Here is a 14,655-nt window from a genome sequence, read left to right as displayed (position 1 = left end):
GGGATGACATGTCCCTTCGGGGGTAAACAGCCTGACATGCCCGCTTCTGAGCTACACGTTTAGCCAGCAAAACAGATGGAAGGACAAACCCTCCCAGGAGGCTCCATTCTACATGGGCACAAGGGACAGACACAAGGCCCTAAGGAGTTATAGCTGCCCAGCTTTCCTTAGGCAAGGAGTTGAGTCAGCAGCCAGCTCCTCAGAGACCCTCAGTCTCAGGGCCCTGCCCCTCACAACACACCCTACATGGCACTGCAGGCCCCTCTGGTAACCCTGTTTTTCACATTTGTTACAATCAGGGGCGTTCCCTCCATTTCCCCCCCCCCATTCTATACATCTCACCCTCCCTCCTTCTTAGCCAGAGTTGGAGCCCTGGGCAGAGTTTAGCCTGCAGGGTTGCATTCCTCTGTTCCATTAGCAGCAGCACAAAGCTACTATTCATCTCACTCCAGGACAGCAGGGTCCGGGCAGAGGAGAAATGTCCCCACACACGTTCCCCAATGTCCCTCTGCTCACATGCACACTCCCCATCTCCTCCAAGCCCCAGCACCTGTCCTTCCTGTGCTCCTCCCTTCCCCTTCCCTGAGAGGGCTTTGGGAGTTGAGGAAGCCAACTCACTGCATTGCCCATGGGAGTGAGCAGAAAGCACACAGGAAACACGGGGATATGACAATCAGGGAGCTCCCTCCTTCCTTCATTCATCTTCTGGAGGGAACAAACAGAAGCAGAGGCTGGGGCAGCACCAAAGGGACAAGTGAGTAAGGCACTGGGGTAGAGGACAAGCAGTAGTTGGGGTGAACAGTATGTCCCTGAGAGCCTCCATCCTGCCAGGTAAGCTGCCATTCCCACCTCCAAGAGCAGGCAGCCCTTGAGAGTTAGGGCTTGGCTGCCCAAAGTCCCCTGGCTTCTCTCTGGCCTCAGTCACAAGATCCTCAGCTCGTCCGCCTCCGACAGGCCATACTTGGCTTTGTGGTCATTGAAGAGTTTGAGCAGGGAGCGGATGTACATAGCATGGTACAGATCCACCGTCTCGTGGCTCGGCTCCTTGATCCTGGGCACCGTCACAGGTTCTCCTACTGCCAGAGCCAGAAAGAGGGTGGAAGAGTGAATCCTAAGCACCTGGAATAAACCAGCTGGTACAGCTGGGAGGACTCCCTGCCCCTCGTAATGAACTGGGCCTTGGAATGCTAATGCCAAACTTTCTTCCTAGTGAACGGTTACATACGGGCAGTAGTACCACAGAGACAGCAACAGTACCTGGCCAGGCATGGGGCAGAGAGGGAAGGAAGAGCACACAGTGTGCCCTGGGATAGCACCCACCAACTGCAGGTTCACAAGCTCCCTGGGCCCACTCTGCCAATTGCTGGATTTCACTCCTCACATCATGATGAGTTTTTGGCTTCCACACCTGCCACAAACTCAAATGGCAAGTGGAACCCTCCGTCAGCTTAGACCAGGGGTTCTCAGGACAAATTTTTGGTGGCCTCAGAGTGCGGCCACCAACTCTTGCTGGTGGCCACACTCAATTTTTTTCCTAAAATACTTAATTACCTTCAGGAAAAACAAATAAATATGCATGTTCAAATCATTGTAATTTATTTATTGCTAGCTAATAAGTCTGTTTTTAAAAGTGATATTAACAAACATACAAATATCACTTTTCACAGCAGACTTACTCAGCCCCAACAAACCTGGGGACAAATTAAGCCGGGGCTGAGTAAGTATGTCGGGGGAGCCAGCAGGAGCCAGGGGTGATTGGGTTGGGGGATGCCGGGGGAGTTAGTCGGGGGCCAGAGAATGATGCCCCATAGCCAGAGCCAAAATGCCATGGCTGGGGGATGGAGCCCAAAGCTACATGGCCAGAGCCTGGGATCTGCAGCTGTGCAGCTGGAGCCCAGGGCTGGAGCCCGAAGACCAACGGCCAGAGCTTGCTGCCCCACCACCCCAGGGGTGAATCCCAAAGCCGGGAACTCACCAGCTGCCTGCTCCTCCAGCATTGTGCCCCAGCTGTCTCCAGATGGGGCAGGGCTCGACCCCTGCTTGCAGCTCTAGTATCCAACACCAAGGCGGTGCATCCAGGAGCAACGGGGAGGGAGAGGGGCTGCTGCTTGCCCCGCCCTCCCCCCAAATCACAGCCCAGGAGACTGTGGCCACAAGAAAAGCCGCTGGTGGCCGCAGGCGGCCACTCTATCCACATTTGAAAAATGCTGGCTTAGACAACCAGGACCCAACCCCCACCACCTACCAGTGCCGGGGCTTTTGGAGCAGCCAAAGCCATAGGAAAAGAGTAAGGGGATACTCACTGACAGTGGTGACAGGCTTTGGGTAGGGCAGGAAGCCTCGGGATTGGATAGAAGTTAAACCCCGTCCATAGAAGACGCAGGGAGCAAAGCCCACCAGCTTCTGGAACCTCTTCTGAATGCCCCTCAACCAGCTGCCCTCTTCAAAAACCACCTGCCGGAAGAGGTCGTTCTCACCGAAGGAGAAGGCAGGAACCAGGTGCGCCCTGGGGGAGAAAGCATTGTAGCATGAGTGCCCTCTGCAGTCAGCACCCGCCCCCCCAGGGTAGCACTCGCTACCAGGGGTGTGGAACAATTTGTCTAGTGGGGGTGCTGAGCACCACTGAACCAAACTGTAAACCCTGTATAGAACGGAATCCACTTCAAGCCAGGGGGTGCGGCCACACACCCAGGACCCCTAGTTCCAGCATCTAGGCTCGCTACTGCACCTCAGCACCATGGGGCCCTGCTACAAACTTGATCATATTGAACCAGCCTCCCTTGGGAGCCACAGTAAGTAGCAGCTGAGGCACACTCACTAGCCTATCTCCTGGGTCCTACTGAAAGGTAGTCCAGGGATAGGCTGCCTGGGGAGATCCCAAACAGGGGAGAGTGCCAGGCCCTGTTTCCTGGTCAAGTGGCTGGCTTGGCAGGTCCTGGGGGTGGCTGGTCCCAGCCCAATTTCCTGGAGGTGCTACCAGAGGAGCTGGAGGCCTCTCAGGACAGCATCTGGCTGATGATACTCACCCATGCTGCAGCGCCATCCGAACAAAGCCTTTGCGGTTTTTGAGGATTAACGTGGTGACTCCTGGCTGGCAAGACAGTGACTCGGCTGCACCTCCAATTACGATGGCCACAGCGTTTCCACTGCCATTCTGAGAGAGCAGGTACCCTATTGCCTGGCGTGTCACAGGGCACAGGCCTAAAGAGAAGAGCACCAAGGGAGCATGAGGAGAACTGCAATGGAAACCAGCTCTTGCCCCACCTGAGAACCCCTTGACTCACCAGATGACTTGGGGGACAGACCCCTGGCCCCAATCTCTGAATGAGTTTAGGGGGCTTGGAAACCTGCCTACAGTTAGGATTTGAGGAGAACATCCCAACAAATGAGGGCAGGTGGATGATCGGGTGCCCTCCACTCAGGCATGCAGAAGGTGCAGGGGAGCTATCCTTTCCTTCCCCCCAGCACAAAGTTAGGAGCACTGAGCCCTGCCCAGAGCCCCGTGCTGTAGGCAGACCTATGTCCCTGCCCAGGAGCCCAACACATGGAATAAGGGCGACACCTGGTGTCCACCCAGGAGCCATGGGGTCTCTTGCTCTGGAGGATGCAGTAGACCAAGGGGATCAGCAGAGCTGAGGCCAAAATGGGCACTCACTGGACCCTGGCTCCTGAACGCCCATGTTAGCTGGCAGCCCGGGGAGGCACCAGCTGTGCCAGTCAGAATGCAGTTTCCCAGGGGATGCCGTTGTGGTGCCATTTTCCGTGACTGAGCCTGGGAATTGGCACTCGGGGAGTGGAGGACATAGAGCAGGGCACACTTCATGTATGGGCTGCATGAAAGATAACAGTTGCTCAGGTCTTTGAGCTTTCCTAAGGGATGGTGCAAGGAACAATCCCTAGGAAAGACCTATGTAGCCCACGAAATACTTGAGCTCTGTGGCGTTCCCCTGTCTTTCCTTTTCTAGCGGCATGGAATTCCATCACCCAACCCAGGCAGAGGAGCAATGGCAGAGTGGGAGGGGGCAGGCTGGAGTAGTGCTGGGTGTGGGGCAGGATGGAGGTGCAGTAGCAGAGCATTGTGGGAGAATCTCAGTGAGCCACTGACTGCACTGAGCCTGGCCCAGGCAGCAATGTCAAGCTGACATTTTGGCAAGTACTAGAATTTGCTTTAGTCTCAGAGGGGGGGGGGGGGGAGAACAGAAGCACATGAGAACAGAATGTCGTCGCCAGCAATAGATTCAGTATCCAGAGGATCTGAAAGGGGCTTTGGCCAGAGGCTGCAGAGGGAAGGGACTCAGGTGATCAGTGATGGAAAGAAAAAAAAAAAAGAGAGGAGCTGGCTATTTTCAGATCTCCTAGGTCTCTTGTATTAGCCACATCTGCAACACTTCTGGTGTGATTCTCTGGACCTGTGTGAGGGACACTCCCTGAGCATGCTCACCCCCACTCATCAGGTACTCCCTGAAGACAGGCAGCCGGAAGTTGCCAGCCAGCGTGGCCAGGAAGGGTCTGATGCCGGGGAACTTCTCAGAGAAGCCAGTGGATTCGGTGATGAAGTTGCAGAAGGCCCCAACACAGAGGATCCCATGGGGGTGTGCGCCAATGATATAATTGTGACCGGGGAGGAGGCTGTGAGTCTTCACTAACTAGAGGGAGAAGACACAATCAATGGGGAGGGCAGGGACTGGTGGGGGAAGAGGGAAGGAGGATCCTGGTTGGGTCACAGGTCTTTACACATGACTGCAGATGGGCAGTGCTGGATAAATACCAACATGGCAACCCCCACCTGGCACACACCCACACCCAGATGGACAAATCAACACATAAGAACATAAGAGCAGCCATACTGGGTCAGACCAAAGCCCCATCTAGCCCAGTATCTTGTCTTCCACCAGTGGCCAATGCTAAGTACCCCAGAGGGAATGAACAGAACAGGTAATCATCTAATGATCCATTCCCTGTTACCCATTCTCAGCTTCTGGCAAACAGAGGCTAGGGACACTATCGCTGACCATCCTGGCTAATAGCCATTGATGGACCTATCCTCCATGAATTTATCTAGTGCTTTTTTGAACCCTGTTATAGTCTTGGCCTTCACAACATCCCCTGGCAAGGAGTTCCACAGGTTATGCGTTGTGTGAAAAAAATACTTCCTTTTGTTTGTTTTAAACCTGCTGCCTATTAATTTCATTTGGTGACCCCTAGTTCTTGTGTTATGGGAAGGAGTAAATAACACTTCCTTATTTACTTTCTCTACACCAGTCATGATTTTATAGACCTCTATCATATCCCCCCCTTAATCGTCTCTTTTCCAAGCTGAAAAGTCAGTCTTACTACTCTCTCTTCATATAGCAGCCTTTCCTTTCATTCCTGAGCTGACCTGTGCTCAGTAGTTACTCCCTCACCCAAAATAAATCTCTGTGCTGAACAGCTATTGAATTGCTGAATTTTGTGGGGGCCGGGATTTGATTTGGGGGCAAGCATCTGCACTGGATGTGATCCTAAAGATTCTGTGAAGAGTAAGGTGGCTGTTGTTTCAAATGTCCACTAGGGGGTAGGAGCAGGTCACGTTAATTCCACCATCGATTTTTAAAACAAATTTCTCTTGGCTTTACAGGGAGCTACATGCAGGGTCTGGCCTTGCATCTACAGAAAAATGCATGTGCAATTTCAGGGGCAGGTGGATGTACTGGGCACCCATGAAGCTGCCAGCAGCCAGGTTGCAGGATGGACGTATACAGAGAGACATGAGAGATTTATTCAGACAAGGGGCCCAACAGAGATGCCTGAGAGACTTAGAAGCTTGTCCAGAGGTTTGCAGGAAGTCGAAATTCTACAGTACAGCACTCAGCACATGCTGTATGGATAGCAAAGGCATGGCACACCTGCCCAGCACGGCTTACCTGAATAGGGAAATAATCTCGGAAATGCTTCCAGACAGGCCAGTTTCGCACCCACGCCGACCTCCTCCCACCTGCAAACCACATAAGAGGGAGTAGGAGTGGGGGCAAGGATCTCACACACACTGAGAGGACAGACTCCATTTCCACTGGGAATGTGGTCACTTCCTCTCCCTTTTAGCCCTTGCCTCCCAGCAGACCAGAGCTAGTCAGAACATAGGCGACTACCTGATTTTTTTGCTGTAACAGTTCGCAGAGATGTGCAGTTTTCACTGGAAAGATTGGGGGAGGGAGGACAAATTGTACTGTGCAGCCTGATGGCCAGGGTATTGCCCTAGGATGTGGGAGACCCAGGCTCAAGACCCTGCTCTGCCTGATTCAGAGTGATCTGGGATGAAAAACTGTGCTCTGAATCAGGCACAGAGCAAGGATTAGAACCTGGGTCTCCCACACCGAGACCAGCGCCTTACTCACTAGGATGGACACGTGTGTTTTGATGTGAAAACAGACATTTTGGCACAATTCAGTTTTAGATCAGTTGTCCAAAAGGTCGTTTTATTGCAGCGAGGAACAAAACAGCTTTTGAAACCTTGGAAGTTGCCATGAAAAGCCAGCTCTAGGAGTATCCTCTCACAGGGCCAGTATTTCCTGGATATATTATGGGCTGCTGCCCTCTAGTGTCATACAGCAGACCTATTCTTTTGTAGAAGTTCCCACTACTAACTGGCTTTCCCCTCTGATATTTTGCAAAAATAGCTGTGCCCCAATTCAGGCAGGCAATGACAAGGGACCACCACAGACTGCTGCAACTTTAGAGTGTAGTCCCTAACGAGACCTCATACAGTGACCATCCATCACAGCCACACTGAGGATTGCTGGAAAGACTGACTCTTTTGGGGAACCCCTACACCTCTGTAGTTTGTCTTGGTCACTAGGCCAGAGAAATGAAGAGGTAAATGGAATGCTGGCTCTTCTGGGAATCTTACCTGCTCTGGCTGCTTATGCCCCAGCTGATGTAATGATTCTCTGTGCATATTTGTGCCCTACTAGAAGGAATCACAACTGCCCAGAACTATGTCATAGGCTCTGTATTGCTAACAGATAAAGGAGAGTTTCCTTAATTTCAGCTGGCAGGAGTCTGTGCTTCTGGACTATCCCCGCTGCTGCTGTAAATGTTGCTAAGTGTTACAATACAGAGAAACAGAATGAAATTAAACAGAGTTCTGGCCCGGGTGCTGTCAGTCACATTTTAACCATGCGTGACACTGAGCAGATGTTGTGGAAGGGCCAGTCACTAAAGATCATTAAATAAGCAAGCAAATATTGGAAGATGAAGGGGAAAAAAAAACAGCAAAGAGCAAACAAAGATCTTTGCACAAATCTGCCATAAACTTTATGGTTTACTCCCTGTGTGTGTCTCTGGACACATTTCCCTTGTTCTTGGGGAAATGCCTTTAGCGCGAGTGTGATTTAGCAAATACCTGGGCCTGGAGACCAACATATACAGATCATACTCTCAGACATCTGAATCCTCCAGCAAGTCTGTCTCCCCTCTGTCCTGCTATGCATACATGTACGCAGTAAATTAGGCTGTACCTTCCCATACCTTGCTCCGGTGCGTCCCAGTCAAAGATTACCCAGGCAAAGTATAGAGCAGAAACTGGCCAGAAACTGGTGAAGACCAAATAGACGAGGAGAAACAGGAAGACGATTCCTGAGGGTATCACAAGCAAGAGTTTAGCTCACATATCCCTGCGTAGAAATACGCCCTACCCCATCAGTTCCTGTTCTCTAGAGATTGAGTTTTCACAGCAGCATCCCATAATGCCCCAGTTCTAATGTGGGATGAGATGCGTGCCCACAGTGAATCCCATCCTCTTTGGGCCAGTTCAGAACTGGGCAGATCTTCCCACCCACCCCAGAAAATATCTGATCCCCAGCACTTGGCTGTAGGCCAAAATGCCTGCTTATTTGCTGTGTGTTCTCTGACTGGCTGTGTTTCAGCACTGACCAACCAATCCAGACCCATTAAGCCTCTACACTGAATCTGTAAGGGCAGAACAACAGCCAGCCTGGCTTTGCTGCACTAGTAAAATTTGGGGCCCTAATTAATTACCTGTGGTGCTCCCTGGAAAGAGGCTGTATTGTAGACAAGATTCAGGCCTTTTTACTACTGTCATCTTTAACTGTACAGCCTGTCTAGGCACCACAGTAGTAAAACCTCAAGAGCCTGGTCTATGCTGGAGCCACTCTGATGGAGAATTACAGGCTCCAATTTTCCTAGTATAGATGCAGCCTGTGTGGGAGCCTCCCCAGGTCAGAGACACGCTGCCAAAGCTGAGCATCAGCTCTGGATAGCAGGAGACGCTTCTAAAGGGGATACTATGACTGGCCAAACAGCTTCAGATATGAGAAAGCCTGCTGAACCTGAGCCCCTCTGACCCCCCCCATGTATATCGTGTACTCAAACTACAGCCACTTCCAGCACATGGAAAGAGCATGAGAGGCTTAGACTGCAGTAACCACACGTGGTGGGACTGTGCCTCACTGTGCATCTGCAGACCAGAGGTCTCAAAATGCAGCCTGCCTACCACTGAGTCTAATGGTGGAAAACTAATCCCACATTCGTAGAACTCGTTCAGGTGCATATTCGTGCTAGTGTAGACAAGTCCCGTGTCTCAACTACAAATTCAGTCTCCTGAAAAGCTGAAGTCATTTACCACTAATCCTCCCTTCCCTTTTAAATCAATTAGTCTGTAACAAGCACTAACTTGATCTGATTTGCAAATCACAGTTCCAAAACAGAATTCTGCAGAATACAATAATTAAGGTAACGGGAAGTCTCCTGTCACAGAGAACAGTGTGTGTGTGTACGCTGAATTCCTGCTTGGGATTCTGAGCTATTTTATCTGTGGTTGTGCTCGGAGGCTCCAGTCAGGATCAGGACCTTGTCCTGCTAAGCACTGTACAAACACATACGGAGATAGATTGTGGATTGGGGTGGGAGGGTGGGGCAGAGACGAAGCTTTTTCTGGAGGGCGGGGAGGAGGTGGGTGCCCAGCAGGGGAGGGTATAAACAGTCTGGGCCACTGACATTCATTTTGGGTGCTCAGCACTTTAAAAAAAATAAAATAAAAGCAGGCCCTTTGTGTCACACAACTCCTGAGAAGGTGGATTGGTGCCAGGCCTAATTTGAATGCCGCTAACCCCACCTAAACAGGGGCCTTTATCCTAAAGCACTTCGTCTTTCAGCAAGCTCTAAACGCAGCCCCAGAAGGCAAGGAGAGAAGCAGACAGCCCAAGGGGGCACACCACGTTGTACAGCCGTGAGGGGAAAGATATTAGGCTCAGGATCACATAGACCTCTGCTCTTATGAAAAGTGTCATGGGGTATTTTATTGAGGTCTCATCTGAAAATCCTTCCCCCACTGACCAGCAGAGATACTTTGCACCCCTCCTTTCCCTGGGGAAGGCTGCTGTTCTGGCTCCCTCAGGCCTTAGTGCTGGATTTTCCAATGTCCTGAATTTTTGTGAAATCAACAATCATGGTGCTAGAGATAGAGAGTAACAAATAATACGGACCCCAATGCAGAATCTCAACAACCCCACAGCAGAATCTGATTGGTGAGAGAGACGGAGAACGGCGCGCCCCCTCCTGCCAGCTGAGTCTACTCACCCATCAGCAAGAAGCTGAGGACCCACTGTAGAACTGAGAGGAGCTGGATGCATGCTCGGAACTCCCACTGCGAGGGCCAGGGCACGGTGAGCAGAGTATGCAGGGCGGCCTGAATGCTGGCACGGCTCCCTGCAAAGCACACACACCATTTGGTTTGCACTTGTGATTGATCACTTCCTGAGCCTGCTGCTGGCCATGCTGCACTTACCTGATGAGCCTCTTCTCCCTTCCCATAACACACAACCCCCCAAAAACACACACAATCCCATGCATACCTACACCTTCACATGCATGCACACAAACGCAGTTCCCCCCCATCAAATGCACTGACACACACATGCACAAACCACTCCACGCACCAACACATATAGTCACCCCACTCCCCATACATGCGCACCTGCAAGCCCTTTCACATACACACACAGGGCTGACTCCTCAGTGGCTGTCTCCAGTAGCCCAGGCTGACAACAGGTGCAGAAGATGAATGTGAAGCTCAGAGCAGAGAGGGAGAGAGGGCAAGGCCCAGTGGGACTCATGCTGGGATGGGGATGAGGGTGTGCCATTAGGTGAATGAAGCACATCCTAGGCCGTTCCAAGATCCTGAGGGGAATGGTGCCTCCTCCAGAGCCTGGGGAGGAGTCTCCCTGGGCCTGTTCAGCCTCATGGGGAAGGAGTTCGGCAAAACATTCAAGTTTCAAAGCTGGCCAGACTCCCAGGGAGGCCAGATTCTGCCCAAGGTTGGGGTCACTCTGCTGCATGCCAGGCAGTAGCCATCCTTCCTATAGATGTGTGCTGGGGAAGCCTGAGCTAGGAGTCATGGGAAGCAGGGGGCAAGTACGCACCCGTCTAAAGCGTCTCAGCAGGCAGGAGCGTCTGAACTAGTGACAAACGAGTCTGGAGGTGCAAGGCTCATGGTCCTGTCCTGCAATGACTGATAAGGGGACCTCGCCCCTGCCCCCAGCCTTGATTCCCGAAAGAGGGAGTTCAACAGCACTAACTTGCTTCACTTCTCCTCCCGACAGCTAACCTTGGTGAACGATTAACTCCCACTGATGGTACAGCAAACACAGTGAGGGGCTTTCTATCCCTCCTCCCCTCTGGACTGGAGTCAGACTCCAAATTCCATGTGCACACCCATCCCCCCCTTGCCACGGAAGGGCTCAGTGTTTGTGTGAGGAATTTGGGCTGAGCTGCGAGAGCCTCCATGTGCCAAATGGCCCGTCCCACCAAGGCCTGACACAAGGCAACTGGCTCACAGGGCACTCAGAAGAGTTGCAGAGCCACAGCTGGCCTTTCCGTGGCTGGGAAAATAACTTTGGCAGGTGCTCTAATTTTAAGAACCCCCAAGACACGTATCCACATAGCTAGAACAGAGGGGCCCCCGGCATACATTGCTGTGCTGGATCAGAGGAAAGCCAGGAACAGGAGGTCACAGAAAAGCCACCAAATCCAGATTTGTGTCAGACCCATCCAATTCTGGGGGTTCATCTCTTCCAGAGACAAATCCAGATCATGGACAGGGCAGTGGAAATTAAATGAATATGGGAGCTCTCATTGGGTTTGAATGCATTAGTTTTCTTCCCCAGAGAAGTTTAATCAAGTTCTGCCAAATCCATCACTCATCCCTGATGCAGGCCAGACAGACTCCCCAATGTATCACACCATCTCCCAGAAATCTCATACCCCACAGTTCTGCCCTTTAGTTGACAGAGGGCCAAATCCAACACACTTTACTCAGCTCTCACTCCTGTTAAAATCAGCGGGAATCTTTCCTGAGTAAGAGTTGCTAGATGCTTTCCTTTAATTTGCACTACAGGTCTGAATTAGCACTCAGGCAAGGAGAATTTGCCACCCTTTGCAGCCCCCTATTTTGGTGAACTACCTGATGCCCCTTTGCAGTGTCAATTTCAGAGAATTCATTCCTGCAGAGTACTTTGAGGGATTTGTGCCCTGCTGCTGCTGCTACACAATATTTATAAAAAGCCTTCCCCTTTTATTAAACAGCCTAAAACAAATGTATAACAACAAATACTAATCAATGGACTAGAAACTGGCAAATCTAGAGCATTATAAATAACTTCAAATACGCTTTGCGATTTTCTTACCACTACGATTTTGGAAATAGGCTGCAATAATTGTTTTCATGTTGGTAACGAGTTCTCTCCCAGACTTTGGATCCACAGGTTAAAAGGCAGGTTTGCAAATCTCAACCTGTGAAACTGATGGTGTGTCCAACTGCTTTGAAGCTCCACTGTCAGGCCCAAGGTAAACTGCCCGCACCGGAGGGGTGGTGGACAAACCCTGCCCTTCATTTGAAAAAGCAAGAAGAAAACCCTGTGGTATTAAGGAGAAGGAGAAGGAGTTAGCAGAAAGTCCCAGGTGGCTGTTTTCATAAAAGGATCCCGCACCCTTCACCCACTTATACAAATGTACACATTGCTGGATATTTTCATCAGACGACACTTGCCTGAGTTTGTCTTCCCCCCTGCATAAAATGGTACTTTCCTGGGCATGTCACAAACTACTGCCCAGATGTTAGTGGTGGGATTCTAATTAAAGGCAAGTTGAAAACGTGAAAAAGTCAAACTCAAATCACCATTTGTTACAGGAAAGTAGCATTTGCCACACTGGCTCAGACCGTTAAATCCAGTAGCCAATACCCAATATATTCAAGAAGGCATAACTGCCTCACTCCCTTCTACAATGCACCTGGCAAATTGGTCAAGGCTTCACAGAGGAAAAGGATCCTTCCTGCTCACTGTAGCAAAGATTACACCTTGACATAGAAGATCCGATTCCTTGTCCTAGGCATCCTTGACACTCTGAATGCTTTTCCTATCACCCATCTCCTCCAAGGCTTACTAGAAGTCATACCAGAACCACAGAAGCAGAAAGAAGACCGTCTGAAGCCAGAATCAGAATTCTGGGATGTGGTATCCCAGGATTGATCCTACTCCCATTGAAATCAATAGGAATCTTTCTACTGCCTTCTGGGTGCTGGAGTGGACTCCTAGGTATAGTATATAGTTATTGAAAGAGGTTCCCAGGCAACACTATGTTAAGTGCTACAGAGTTGGGGAAAGACGTTCTGGGTCAGGCACTGCATGAGGTTGCCACTGGATGTTCTCACTCTCGGCTGTGCCCTGCTAGGTGTTCAGCTGTTGCTGGTTAGGCGATTAGAGTACCTAGCTGGATACTTATTTTTCCTCTTCTGCCTTACACTTTTCCCCAGTTTTCACAGGTGCAGCACTGACAACAGCAGCATGGAGAAAGTTGCAGGTATGCAGAATCCTCCCTCCTAAAAAAAATCTGCTTTTGTAAATTAGAGTGAATTTCAGTACTGAAGAAGAGAAGTTCCACATTTGCTGTTAAAAAAGGGGAAAATATCTTCTAAATGGGCGAATTCTAACTTCAGAAGAATGGATGCCACTTTAACCATTACTGCTGCTAAAGCTACGTTCACCAATAGAAACAGAAAATATTGGTGTCACATTCCCAAGCACTGATAAAAATACAAGCCTTTGCACATGAACATCTATTGCCAAAAGAGGCAGCTCTAGCACCAAAACCACAGCTTGCGTCAGAAGTTGTCTTTGGATTTAAAAAGGACTGAAAAAAGAGTAATTGAGGAGGAATTTTAGACTGTTGTGTGATAGGTAGTTGAGAGAAACTTGACAAACCAAGGAGAAAGTATGCATGCTGTACATTTGCTAATGATTGCTTGGAATTTGTATCTATAGTTCTGAAGAAAGCTAGCACTAGGTTACTTTTTACCCTCTATTTGCTACAGACTGGTTTGGATTCGAGTCTGTAAGACTTCTAGTATCAGAGGGGTAGCCGTGTTTGTTGCTTTTTACAGATCCAGACTAAGAGTCCTGTGGCACCTTATAGACCAACAGATGTATTGGAGCATAAGCTTTCGTGCTTATGCTCCAATACATCTGTTGGTCTATAAGGTGCCACAGGACTGTCAGAATTCTAGATTTTTATAGGTCACTAGTGTATATTCACTACAGACTGATTGGTCTCCACCTCTAAATACAAGGTGTTAGCCTCACAGCTATTGCAGCCCAGTGCTTCCCTTGGACTAGTCCCTTGGACTAGTACATACAGATGAACCTCCAGCTAAGACTGGCTCCTAGCAGGGGTCTCAAGAAGTTGGGAAAAGGTATTGCATTTTGATCCTCTTCTCAAAATTACATCTAATCCTGGTAATTATAGATGAGATTTAACAAATTAGCATCTTCCACCAAGTCAACACCATGCATTGTGAAGATTTAAACTTGGTTTTTCCATTGCACATGCTAGGCGGCTCTAGCCTAAACAACTGGGACAGAGTTTTGTGTTCTACTTTGAGAGAGTCAGTCAAAAAGAACACTTACCTACCTTACAGTAAGTGTGGTTCTTTGAGAGGTTTTGTCCATATGGATCCTTCTCTTGATGCACATGCACCCCATACATGCGAGATCAGGTTATTTTGGCCAGCAGCAGCCACTGGTGTAACTCCTGGACCTTACATGGCCTTATTCCACACTGAAGGCATAAAGAGTGAAGTGTGCCCAACACCCCTCAGTTCTTTTGCCAATACAGGATAGAAGAAGTGTAGCACTCCTTAGCAGAAGCAAAAATGGTTGTGGAATCCATGTGGACAACCCATGCTGAAGAACCACCATTGCTGTAAGGGAGAGAACAGTTACTTTTTCAAGTATTTGTCCACATGGATCCCACTCTTGTCCTTTGCAGGCCCTAACAATCCGTTGTTAATAGACATGATGAATCTATTAGGTATAGAAGAGTGCAGAATATCTAGCGGCTTGTGTGACTTCTCTTCAATACTTCCAGTGGAACGTTAAGGGTCTTGACCATACATTTCAGGTCTTGGAACACGTTGAAGTCATTTGTTGGACAAGGCATAGAGCTGTGGTTTTCAACCGGTGGGCCATTGACCCCTGGGGGTTCACAGACTATGTCTAAGATTTCCAAAGGGGTCCACACCTCCATTTGAAGTTTTGTAGGGGCCCGCAAACGAAAAAAGGTTGAAAACCACTAGCATAGAGGGATTGACTGCTTCATCAAAAT

General features: G+C 49.7%; 1 protein-coding gene across 4 annotated transcripts; it reads right to left on the bottom strand.

Moving 5' to 3' along the window:
- Positions 1 to 319: 319 nt before the first annotated feature.
- LOC117882695 (diacylglycerol O-acyltransferase 2-like) lies at positions 320 to 11,878 on the bottom strand. 4 transcript variants are annotated; one of them, XM_034781337.1, is made up of 8 exons: positions 11,682 to 11,878; positions 9,577 to 9,705; positions 7,507 to 7,614; positions 5,904 to 5,974; positions 4,442 to 4,646; positions 3,027 to 3,201; positions 2,304 to 2,506; positions 320 to 1,076 (listed from the first exon to the last, which is right to left on the bottom strand). In XM_034781337.1, exons 1-8 carry the CDS (start codon positions 11,719 to 11,721, stop codon positions 922 to 924), a joined length of 1,086 nt encoding a protein of 361 aa, XP_034637228.1. In that variant the 5' UTR covers positions 11,722 to 11,878; the 3' UTR covers positions 320 to 921. The 4 variants fall into 4 exon arrangements, with proteins under 4 accessions (XP_034637228.1, XP_034637229.1, XP_034637227.1 ...); XM_034781338.1 differs by lacking the exon at positions 11,682 to 11,878 and adding an exon at positions 10,419 to 10,561; XM_034781336.1 differs by lacking the exon at positions 11,682 to 11,878 and adding an exon at positions 9,974 to 10,347 and having other exon boundaries at positions 320 to 1,086.
- Positions 11,879 to 14,655: the final 2,777 nt, after the last annotated feature.

This window comes from Trachemys scripta, chromosome 9 (genome assembly GCF_013100865.1).
Source record: "Trachemys scripta elegans isolate TJP31775 chromosome 9, CAS_Tse_1.0, whole genome shotgun sequence".
Classification (NCBI taxonomy): domain Eukaryota; kingdom Metazoa; phylum Chordata; order Testudines; family Emydidae; genus Trachemys; species Trachemys scripta.
The sequence above is the reverse complement of the archived record's forward strand: the minus strand, read 5'-3'. Positions and strand labels throughout refer to the sequence as shown.